Source organism: Castor canadensis, chromosome 4, assembly GCF_047511655.1.
Source record: "Castor canadensis chromosome 4, mCasCan1.hap1v2, whole genome shotgun sequence".
Classification (NCBI taxonomy): domain Eukaryota; kingdom Metazoa; phylum Chordata; class Mammalia; order Rodentia; family Castoridae; genus Castor; species Castor canadensis.
The window spans coordinates 122793105-122805647 of record NC_133389.1 but is presented as its reverse complement, the minus strand read 5'-3'; the positions used below and the strand labels follow the sequence as shown (position 1 = coordinate 122805647).

General features: G+C 38.7%; 1 protein-coding gene across 2 annotated transcripts in view; it reads left to right on the top strand.

The window, feature by feature from the left end:
• The window catches only part of Abcb11 (ATP binding cassette subfamily B member 11), an 89834-nt gene extending 77552 nt beyond the window's left edge, over positions 1-12282 (top strand). For both annotated transcript variants that reach the window (XM_020167978.2, XM_074071044.1), the window contains 3 exons: positions 6797-7003; positions 8428-8574; positions 9351-12282. In XM_020167978.2, coding sequence (XP_020023567.2) covers positions 6797-7003; positions 8428-8574; positions 9351-9551 — 555 coding nt within the window. In that variant the 3' untranslated portion in view covers positions 9552-12282. The remainder of the gene's footprint in view (positions 1-6796; positions 7004-8427; positions 8575-9350) is intronic.
• The last annotated feature ends 261 nt before the right edge of the window (positions 12283-12543 follow it).

Genomic DNA, 12543 nt, shown 5'->3' with positions numbered 1-12543 from the left:
TTTAATATATGCACTCATGGCTATAAACTTTCCTCTTAGGACTGCATTTGCTGTGTCCCATAGGTTCTGATAGGTTGTGTTTTCATTTTCATTAACTTCCAGGAACCTTTTAATTCCTCTTTTATTTCATTGATAACCTACTAATCATTGAGCAATGTGTTGTTCAGCTTCCAGTTGTTTGGGTATTTTCTACTGTTGTTTTTGTTGTTGAGTTCTAGTTTTAATTCATTGTGATCAGATAGGATGCAGGGGATTATTTCTGTTTTCTTGTATTTGCTGAGGCTTGTTTTGTGCCTTAATATATGATCAATTTTGGAGAAAGTTCCATGGGCTGCTGAGAAGAATGTATATTTTGAGGATGTTGGATGAAATATTCTATAGATATCAGCTAGGTCCATTTGATCTGTGGTGTAATTTAGTTCTAGAATTTCTTTATTGATTTTTTGTTTGGATGACCTATCTGATGGTGATAGGGGGGTTATTAAAGTCTCCCCCTACCACTATATTGAAGTCTATATGTGTTTTTAAGTCCTTTAAAGTATGTTTGATGAAATTGGGTGCACTAAGATTGGATGCATATAGGTTGATAATTGTTATTTCCTTTGGTGTATTTCCCCTTTTATTAGTATGGAGTGTTCTTCTTTATCTCATTTGATCAATGTATGTTTGAAGTCTACTTTGTCTGAGATAAGTATTGCTACTCCTGCCTGTTTTGGGGGGGCATTGGCTTCATATATCTTCTTCCAGCCTTTCACCCTAAGCCAGTGTTTGTTTCAGTCAATGAGGTGGGTCTCCTGTAAATAACAGATTGTTGGATCTTCTTTTTTAATCCAGTTTGCCAAACAGAGTCTTTTGATGGGGGAGTTGAGTCCATTGACATTCAGTGTTTATATTGATAGGTATGAGGTGATTCCTGCCATTTAGTTGTTTTTGTTGTTTAAGGGTTTGATTGTGTGCAGCTGAATCAGTGTTACTCTGATTCCTTGTCTTTTCTTCTCCTGTGGTTTGATACTGCCTGTCCTCTCGTGGTTTTTTTGCTTTCATTTTCTGTGTGCAGAATTCCTTGGAATATATTTTGAAGTGGTAGCTTGGTGGTCATATATTGTTTTAGTTTCTGCTTATCATGGAAGATTTTTATTGCTCCATCTATCATTTAAATGATAGTTTTGCTGGGTAGAATATACTAGGGTTGAAGTTATTTTCATTCAGTGCCCAGAATACCTCGCTCCATGCCCTTCTTGCTTTTAAGGTTTCTGTTGAGAAATCTGCTATGATTTTTGATGGGTTTACCTTTATATGTTATTTGTTTTTTGTCTCTTACAGCCTTCAATATTCTTTCTCTGTTCTCTGTGCTTATTGTTTTAATGATAGTATGTCATGGGGGAAGTTCTATTTTGGTCAAGTCTGTTTGGTGTCCTGGAGGCTTCCTGTACCTGAATGGGCATAACTTTCTCTAGATTTAGGAAATTTTCTGTTATTATTTTATTGACTATATTATGAATCCCTTTTGCTTGGACCTCTTCTCCTTCTTCAATGCCCATGATTCTCAGGTTTGGTCTTTTGATAAAGTCGGTGAATTCTTTCATATTCCTTTTACAGGTCTTAAGTTGTTTGACTAACAGTTCTTTAGTTTTTCCTTTAATTTCTATTTTATCTTTGAGTTCTGAGATTCTGTCTTCTGCTTGTTCTAGTCTGCTGGAGTGGCCTTCCACTGTGTTTTGTGTTTCTGTTTGATTTTTTTTTTGAGGGTTTCCATATCATGGGTCACTTTCTCTTTAATATTTTCTATTTTCATCTTTAATTCATTTATCTCTCTATTTATAGTGTTCTATGTTTCACTTTGGTGTTTATTTAGGGCTCCTATGATTTCATTTATTTGTTTCTGTGTCTTCTCATATTCTTTAGTTTTGGTGTTTTGAAATTTCTTGAGTGCATCTTGTACATTTTGGTTAACCATGTCTTGTATCATCTCCATGAAATTCTCAGTGATTATTGCAGGACTTCTTCTATGAGGTTGTTTTTGTGGGCATCACTGGGTTCCTTGGTGTCATTTATCTTTGTTTTGTTGGAGTCTGGAAATGGGTATCCATTTTCTTCATTTCCCTCTGAATCCTGTATTAAATTATTTTTGAGGGGAGAGTGGTCTCCATCCCTTTTTCTTCTTCCCATTGCTCCACTTGGTACTGTGCAACTGTGTTCTTGATAAGCTATTTGGTGGCTTTAGTCATCTGTTTTCTTTCCCTTCCTTTAATTTTTGTTTTGTGGCTGTCTTGGGTTTTTAGCTAGGTTGGAGTGCTATTTCTGTCCTGGGTCTGGGTGTAATTTAGTAATAACTAATTCACAGGTTTAATACCTGACCAGGAGCTTATATGTTATATAGAAGACCCCTTAGTGGTAATATCTATAAGCAGTGGGAGTTGGGGGGTTAATGTTTGTAAGGCTAGCTATAGGAATTTGGGGAGTTGAATAGGGTGGCACTAAAGGGCGAGGTGGAAACTGGGGTGGGTGAGTGGGGGAAGCAGTGTGGGGGCTGCTGATTTTTGTGGTCCTTGTGTGTGTTTGGGTGTATTTCTATTGTTGTAGTAGAGGGTTCTTGTGTTAGGGGTTGCAGGAGTTTGGGGGATGAGTGTGTAGGAGGGAGGGATAGTCTGGTGACATGTTGGGGGAGAATGGGAGGGGAAGGTGAGGGCTAGGGGAGAGGTTGTGTGAGAAGGGGCAGATAAGTTGTTGGGGAGGGGAGCAATGGATTTTAGTACAGGAGAAGGAGGGAGAGTGAAGTGGGTGAGAGTAGGTATGAGAAGATGATGATGGTAAAGTTGATAGTATAGAAAGAAAAAAGATAATAAGAATAGAAAGACAAATAGAAAACCCACAATAATAAAACAAACAAAAAAAAAGAAAAAAGAAAAACACCAGGTTCAGGAACAATAGAATTTCAGTCTTAGTTTAAGTTCTGGAGTTAGACCTCCGGCATCCAGTCCTGGTTTTGGCATATAAACAGAAGCTCTGACACAGTCTCACTAGGTGATTGGCTTGTGAGTAGTGTTTTGTTCTTCTGTCCACCAGTTAAATTGAAGTTGTGAGGTGAGGTAGCTTTGCCAGATCATGCAGGGTGGTCAGAGATATTGATTTCCTCAGCTGATAACTGTGTTACCCTTCAGCTGCAGCTGCTTGGTCATCTCCTCCCCCAATGAGGAGATTTCCTGCTTCCCTCAGGTTCAGGAAATCAGCTCTGTAGTCCACTAGTTGCCCTGCTTTGGAGGTGGCTTTTCACTGTGCTGGGATTTCTCCCCTTTTTCTGGGGCAGGTTCGGTGTTCAATCAGCTCCCTCTACTGTCAGTGTGTTATGATGGTTTGCTGTTTGTTTTTCAGTTTTGCGGGGCAATTTGGCTTTAGGTGCTGCTCACTGGCTCAGAAGATGAGCTGTGTGATCCATTACTTGCCCTGCTTGGGGAGTGGCTTATCACCTGCCTGCTCTCTGCCTTCCTGCCTGTCCAGTGTTTGTTTACTGATAGTTCATGCTGAGATTATCTCCTTGCCCCTCCCCCTTTCTCATTTAGCATTCCCACCCCCTCTGCTGTTGTACTAGACTACAGTTCCCTGTTTGTTATTCAGTTTTTTGGGGGAGGGTTAATCTGCTCAGGTGATGTGCTGGTTTATCCCAGGTGTGGGTAGGGGAATTCCGTGTGATGTGTGGCACTTACCTGTTTGGTCTGTTGAATGTGTCACAGGCAGGTTTGGAGCCGGTGGCAGCAGCTGCAGTGGTGGTGGCAGCCCTCAAGTTTTCTCAGTGTAACGTGTTGTGGGAAAGCTTTTTTTTTTTTTTTTTTTTTGATTCAGGGTGTCAAAGGTTTGATTCTGGTTGGTGCTTTATTTCCACTTGATGAAGGAGGAGAAGAGAATGAAAGAAAAAAAATTCCTGTGGGGAGAGAGGGTTTCCCCAGGGTTGGACCCACCTTGCTGGTTGGGCAGTGGGTGGCAGCTCTTAGGTCAATTAAAGGCTGATTTGTGGGTAGGTCTTTGAATTTTTTCCTGCACCTAGTTTGATGGCAGTTTTTATTTTGGCTAGAAGGAGTCAGAATTACCCAAGTGTGGCTCCAATGTCTCAGGGAGATTTTGGAGTCACAGAGCTTAGACTATCTGCATCCGTACCCTAGCTGCCATCATGGATCCTTCCCGCAAAGAAGTATTTTTAAGAAAAAGTCACACTCTTCTATAATGCTTTGCTCAAAGGCAACTATTTTAATCATGTAGTGATTACTTTTATTTCTTTAAATACTAAGTTCATGCTACTGTTTTCATGATTTAACAAACTTAGACTTGCCATGGACTTATCATCATCACTCTCTTCCTTTTACCAAAGTCCTCCCATTCTAGTTACATCATTTTAATACTTCTATTTATAAATTTAACTAATATACTTTTGTTGATTTTCTGTAGATAACATCTTTTGAATTCTTGCATTCAAAGGTGAGAATGTTAGTTATCATACCCTTATTTTCACTTCTTGCTCTCTCCTTTGGTCTCTCAATTTCTAACTCTACATTTACATTATCAACAACATAAAACACATTCTGGTTATAACATTGATTTCCTGCTTTCACTCTAGGTTGATTCTAAAAGTTGAAAATGAACCAACTGCTTTTATTGTGCTTGTGTAAATATTATTCAGCCCACAATCAAATAGTGAGGTTCATTATCATTTCATTTCTTTTCTCAATTGTTTTTCTGAAATGTCTTTTTTCTTCCATTCTTTGCCTTTAATAAGTTTTTTTATGTTCTTCCAATGTCTCTGTTTTGCCATCTACTCTGGGGGACATGCTTATTTCCCTCATTTCTGTCAAGGCTTAGACTAATTTCACCCTTTACCCATTGAATAGTTGTCATCCTATGAGTTCCCTGCAGTGTTCTCTTGGATTAGATCCATTATTTTCTACTTCCCATATCTTCCTTTTTCTTTGTTTATACCCTCCTTTTGTTGGAGCATATCCACAAGCAGTTTGCTAAGAAGTGGTTGCTAGGATTGTGATGAAAAATGTTTTATTTTGCTCCATACTTCATCAGTTATTTAATCTTAATATTTCAAAAGTGGCCTTCTGATTTTCTTGAATGGTGTAATCTTCATTGCAATGAAGATAGATAACATTATAAACAGAAATGCTGAGAGAAACTTGAAAAGGGCAACTAAAGACTCCTTTGTATAAAACAAAGTAAGGAAACATGCAAACAGATATTGGCAAAATCCAGGAAGTTATAAAAATAAATAAAATAAGCAAGAGTTAGTTGCCTGCAGTTTATAGGTTCTTGTTATTAATTTTAGGTGTAAAGATTTTAATTTATTTGAAAGTTTTGTTGATGTAGGAGCCTAGGAATCACATTGCACTGGAAATCTGATCTCTGTGTTAAGGAAAGGGCTCAATTTTCCAAAATGTTAGTTTTATTATGACTTTCACCCAGGTAGATTGTGAAGTATGTGAGACAAAGCTTTTTGAATCCACTGATTTGAAATCCTCTGATTTCTCTAACATTGACACATACATTAAATGTGTGCACAGTGAACATTCTGGTCACAGGAAGGAAACAGGTCCATGAAGAATTTTTAGACACAATATATTTTGTTATATTATCATAAAACCTATCTACAAACACTTTTAAGTATTAAAATGCTCCTCTTTAAGTCAATCTTTTTAAATCCTCTCTGCTTTTGGGGAAGCTACCAAATGTAGGCCTTCAATGTTTTCAACATGTAATTGGACACCTATGACACATCCAGTACTCTCTGTGGGAGAGTCTTAAGAAATGTGAAGCATGTCTTCTGTATTCTAGGAGCTGATAGCACATATACAACAGTTAGCAAAACATCTCAATTTCTAACTAAGCATTAAGTTGTGCTTTGCAGACATAAGAACTGTGGGAAGTGAGTAGTACAAGAGAAGCAAGGGCTAACTGATATTGAGCAAAGCTTCCTTTTTTTCCTAATAGTGTTTGCTTTTCTCATTGCTTAGAAACTATCTAAAATGTATTCAATTCACACCATTTAATATAATCTTTTCTTTTCTGAAATTATAGGGTCAAATCTTTATAGTTCTGTGCTGGAGGTACTGTACCTTTATTATTCTAGGACTCTAAAGTGAAAACCCATTCAAATGATAGACATTGAGTACCTGTACTTACCTGTCTCTAGACTGAGATCCTAGGAAACTGACATTATGTTTTTCTTATATAGCAGACACAGGCTGCTTTGCATGGTACCTTTGTGACAGGTGATTCAATATATAATTGTTGATTGACTGAGCGAATGGATGTAATCTTTCCTTCTTTGGGTTTATTATGTCAGCTGTTCAGGGACTGATGTCAATAAAATCAAGGACACAGGTTTAATCTTTATATTGTCCAATAGCTTCACATGAAGCTATTGAAAATCCTTTTCATGATCCTTTCACATAGCCTCAATACAAAACAATTCTGCATACTTGTACAGATTGTGCTATACAAAATCTAAGGACATTTTTCTCTTCACTAAATACTCTCCTGAGATTCTTTCTCATTTATATCTTCTGCAGAGTTAGCGTTTGGGAAAAATAACAACAAAGCTAGAGTCTGATCAGTGTTAGTTTTGATACCACTCCTGACAGACACCAGCTCCAGAAGCCAACGGCAAAATAATTTATTCCTCAGAGACCTGGGAATCCTTTCTCAAGCAAAACTAGTGCCCTAACACTTATCTTAGAATGTGAGCTTTCTTTACTACCACAAGCCTGAAAAGTAATGCTCTCTCTCATCACCTCTATGGCAGATGATAGATGGTCATGACAGCAAAAATGTAAATGTCCAGTTCCTCCGCTCCAACATTGGAATTGTTTCCCAGGAACCAGTGCTGTTTGCCTGTAGCATAATGGACAACATCAAGTATGGAGACAACACCAAAGAAATTCCCAAGGAAAGAGTCATAGAAGCTGCAAAGCAGGCTCAGCTGCACGACTTCGTCATGTCGCTCCCAGACGTGAGTACCAAGTCTGTCTCTCTCCCTGTGTGGACAGACAGAATGGCCAAAACATGCTATTATTATGACTCAAGGAGAAGGCAACACAATTTATTTCCCAGTGCCCAATATATCAGGTATTATTTTTGCTTTAAGCCAACAAATATCCTCTGTCAACATATTCTTTAATTTTTTTTACAGCATTTTTTTTTGGTACTGGGGCTTTGAACTCAGGACTTTGTGCTTGCTAGGCAGGCACTCTACCACCTGAGCCATACTGCCAGCCCTGGAAGGTATTCTATTGGCCAATAAAATAGATGCCATAAAATTTGTCATACATAAAGCACTACCACATAGAGCATTAGCTTAGCATGGTGGAATAAAAAGCTTGAGATTTGGAGTAGACATGGATTTGAATCCAAGCTTTACCTCTTCCTGGTTATGTCTGTAACTTTGGAACAATTATTTATCCATTCTAAGATTGTCTGTTCCATCTGTAAAATGCAAAAATTAGCATTAAAATGACCGAATAAGGGGCTTGGGATGTAGGTGAGTGATAGAGCTCTTGCTTAGCATAGATGAGGTCCTGAATTCAATCTCCACTGCCACAAAACAGACAGACAAAATGAAAGAGTACACTTGATTAGCACACAAGGAAAGCTGTGGCTGCTGTTACTGACATCATTACTTGGCAGCAGGGGCTGGGTGTGATGGGTGAGTTTCCTCTGCCTTGGGGTCTCTTCCTTTTCCAGAGCCAAGTCTGAACTTAGCATGGCCTCTGCTCTGCATATCCATTCACCAAGCATCTCTCTTGGTGGTGGTTGGTTGATCACAAGGAAAATTAAGACATGAACACTTTCCTGATACATAGTAAATACTGATTGTTAATTATTTTTAATGTAGCTGTTCGGGAATCTAAGTACACATTCTCCTTCCTAATTTCATCAAAAACTCACAAAGAAATTTGTGAACTAAGTGCTAATTCTACATTTTCCAGATGAGTTTGTAGCTCAAAGAAATAAGTTGTTCATGATTGCAGAGCTAGGAAGCTGCAGAGTGTTAAGTTCAAACCATGGCTTGTGTTGCAGAATGCTGTCTTTCCAGTAAAGGATATGACCAGAATGCCTCTTAAAAGGCATGTCCCTTCCTGGGATTATTCCATCTTGGAGTGATCTTCCAGACAAGAGTCAGGAAACCAAGGACACAGGGAGAAAGAGATTAAAAGTATAAATCTTAAAGAAACAGAGATGGAGAATAAAATCCCCTCATTTCCCAGCACAAATTTCATATATTTTAATAGTTCTAAGTGGATTTGATACCTTTGATAGGACTCATTTATGATTCCCACATTCAAAGATGAAGGGAGGAGTCATCAATGTGAGCTCCATACAGCACAGGAGTCGTGACTCTTTCTAGTTCTCAAGCCTTATGATGCTTTTCCCCAGAAATATGAAACTAACGTTGGGAGCCATGGATCTCAGCTCTCTCGAGGGGAGAAACAGCGCATTGCTATTGCTCGGGCCATTGTACGAGATCCTAAAATCTTGCTACTAGATGAAGCCACTTCTGCCCTAGACACAGAAAGTGAAAAGGTATGGACTGATTTTCTAAAGTCTCAGATCATTATTTATGGGTCTTTGCTATAAGATTTGTTCTTATAAAATGATGCTGTTTGTAGTTTCCTGATTTATTATCAGTAGAAATTAACAATGCTTTAAGGTAGCAGAAGACAATAATTTAGAGAAAATGTCTTAAAATAGGATTGCTTCAAATAAAAAAATTTAACTTTAAGAGAATAATTGTTTTTAAATAAGTGACATTTTTCAAAGGCAAATAATTAGCTTTCTTAATAAAATAATCTAGGCTATCTGTTAGGCATGACATTTTATAGTTCTCAAGTTGTGTGACAGAACAGGTATGCCACATACAACACAAAGAAGGAGGTGGTGTCTGTGTGCAGCTGGCATGAAGGAATGCAATTGAGAAAACACCATCATGATTTCAAAACTTATGATTAACACCTTTCAAATCTCTCCCTTTGGAGACAGCCAGTATGTCCAGTGAAGAAACGTATCAAGAATGACTGGTTGTATTGCACCCTGTGTTGTTTCTTGGTTTCACTTTAGTAAAACCAGTATTGTAAGGAACTATGAACCGACTTCATAGTTCGGTTCATTCTTGCTTCTCTGAAGTTTCTCAGCCTGTTAGTTGCAGTTTGAATCATTGGTGCACTGCATCAGCAAATACTTGCTTAATCTTCTCTTGTGTTGAGACTTTGGGTTTCCTCTTACGTATGGAATTGTTGCTCACAGTGGTGGACAGGGAACAATCACCTATCTGTGCATTCTCTCTTCATCCCCCTTTGCAGACCGTACAGATTGCTCTGGACAAAGCCAGAAAGGGTCGGACCTGCATTGTCATTGCCCATCGCTTGTCTACCATCCAGAATTCGGACATCATTGCTGTCATGTCACAAGGAGTGGTGATTGAGAAAGGAACCCATGAAGACCTAATGGCCCAGAAAGGAGCCTACTACAAGCTAGTCACCACGGGAGCCCCCATCAGTTGACCTCACTCAGGAACCTCATGCTGAGATGATACACCAAGTACAAGGCATGCTGCAGGTTGCTATATCTTTAAGGAGAAAAGTTAATATCTCACTTTTACAGACATAGTCATACACTGGGGTACAAGCTAATTTCTAATGAGCTTCAATGATAATTCAGTTTTACATGTAGAAAATGAAAGAAACTAGGGTCAGTGTGAGTGAAAATCCAGGGTCAAGCAGCTGCTTAGCCACCATCTAGTGCTGCTGTGTGCAGGAACCAGTCTCAGTCACATGTGGGAGTTAGTGAGAGGTCATGGAGTGAATGCTTTGAACTCCTCAAGGGCAAAGGATTGTCTTTTGCATATTTGAACCTTTGGATATTTACACCAAGCCTGGTCTGTAATAGGCACTTAACAAATGTTCCTTGAGCTAGGTCAAGGTCAAACATGAAAAGAGCAAAAAGACCAAAGGCAATTTGTATTTCTTAACTAATTTTTTTTACATATGAAAGCATATTAATTTATCTCTGGCCTGCATGGAGGGAAAGGAGGACTTTCACACCCTATAAGCTCTCAAACCAAGGGAGGCACTGGTGGGAGAGCAGGATTAGCAAGGGTTTATTAGTTAAGTGTGTTGTTTAGGCTAGGGATGTAGTGTATAGAGAAGGGGATGAAATTCACTATATACTGACGAGCAGGGATGCTATAATAGGTCTTGTACTTCTCATCACTCCTTTCCATGCTGGTTGTCCTTTATTTCTATGAAATCCTATTCATGAAATGAAAATGGTGTGTTTTTATTTTGCATTAGTTTCCTAAGGTGTTATACAAACAGGCAGTTAAATATGGCAGAAAATGCTCATGTTTGTCCCTGCTCCTCAGAAGACCACTGTATGGTGTTAAAGGAATTAAAGAAGATATAAAGCCACAGAAATTAAGAAAACAAAATGGTGCCAACTACAAAATGTTGACAGCCAGAAAGCAAATGGACAACCCATAATGAATTCAGAAGATGAGAGAAAATAAATATTAGTAGGACGGAAGCATATGAACATTTCATTTTGTACTACAGGTTCCTAGAAAGGTTCAGGAAATAAAATCACAGGGTCCTTCTGGAAGTGGGGAGGAGAAAGAGAGATGGGGCTGAAGACAGAAGAATGGGCTGAAAGCCTGTGTAGAAACAGGTATAGAGTCCCTACTGCCATATGCTGGATGTGCTTCCCCAATCCCAAAGGAACACTGGCTATTCCCTCTCTGGGAAAGCTCACAGCAGACTTGTACATAGAGACACAGTTGAAGGGCTGATTAACATACAGGAGATAGATAGTGAACTGAGTGGAAGACTATATATGAACAGAAAAGAATAAATCTCTGGGAAAACTGGTCAATATAAGAAATCTATGGTTCCAATGCTAGGAATCGTCCAAAGACTATTTCGTAGCCAGCTTACCTGGCTGTGAGGCCCACCAACCAACAAGCATCCACTCACTCTGAGCATGCCTGGCTTTTCAGTGTCTCCCTCTTGAATGTGAATAGATGGGCAAGGATCACCAGGAGACATTTTAACATGTAAAACAAAAGTAATGACAAAAAGAACACCAAGGAGAAAGAAATACATGTAGCAAAGCATGCAAAAACTAGGAAAACACAGAGTGGTAGCAAGTTCACTCAATGAAACAAGAGAAGATAATTCCATCTATGCAAATAGAAACAGGAGTTCATACAAATGAACACAAACATACTCAAATAAACCTACACAAAAGAGCTCTTGCTAGCAGAAATGAAAACTTCAATAGCAGGACTGTGCAGGACTGTGCAGTTCTGCGGTCCTATCAATCACACTTTCTCTTTCTTCCATCTTCCTCCCAAGGGCTTCTAAGAATAAGAACATCCCTTTTAACCAATCAACATGCCTAAGTTCTGGAGAACAAATTTGAGTATAATTGACTCAAATTGACTGAGTTTGAATACCACTTGCAAGGGTACTTAGAAAATTAAGGGAACTTACCTATAACATTTTTTCTTTCCATGTCCAACAAATGAACTCTGTAAGTAAGCCTGAGCTGTGGTTTTTTGAGGCTTATTATTTGGTTTTGTCCAGTGTCTCCTGATAAGTAACTGCAAAGATGGTTTTAGCAGGTTAACTGGTCAGGCCAGAATTAGTGACGGTTGCCAAGTTGAGGTGACAGAGGGTGGAGGAATGCATTCTAGTTATGAAAAATGGACAGTGGCCATTTTTCTAGCAGTGCCTGCTAGAAGGAATTAGGCTTTGCAGTACACACATGCTCACCCTCTAATTTTGAAGACAGAAGACTAAAATCCACTTGTTTAGGCTTGCATTTCAAGGAGAGAGAATGTGGGTTCTGTGCTAGGAAGTTATATGTTTTGTAGAAAGGAATTTGTGAAGTGTACAAAAGGTATCTTTTCAAATAAGGTACTTAAAAACTATGGATAACAAGGAAAAGATTGGATGAAGAGGATGTGAAATGATTTGGGGAAACAATTTTTCCTCCCTCCTTCCTCTTTTTCTTCCCTCTCTCTCTCCTTCCCTCTTTCCCCTCTTCCCTCCTTCCTCCTTCCCTTCCTTCTTTTTTTCTTTCTTTTTGAGATACCAGGGACAGAACTCAAGGCTTCACCCAAGCTAGGCAAGTGCTCTACTGCTACCACTGAGCTGCATGTCCAACAAAAATTGCTTTCTGAGGCTCAGTGACAAGGGAGATGATTGCAACTTCAAAAGTAAATAAATTAATTAATAAATAAACAAACAAATAAATAGTTGTGTGTTTATCTTACAACACCAGAGGGTGTCAGTGTCTCCATTTTTATCCTGTATCCTCTAACACTGGCAAAAGATTTGATTTTACAATTTTACATTATTAATGTTTCTAGAGTGACAAGGGTTGGCTTAATCTGTTCTGCCTGATATTCATCAGGTTTTCCTCTAATTTCCAGCAATTTTCATGATGTGTCTGTGTTAGATCAACTCTCCTCATTAACCCAGTTAATAAAAGTTT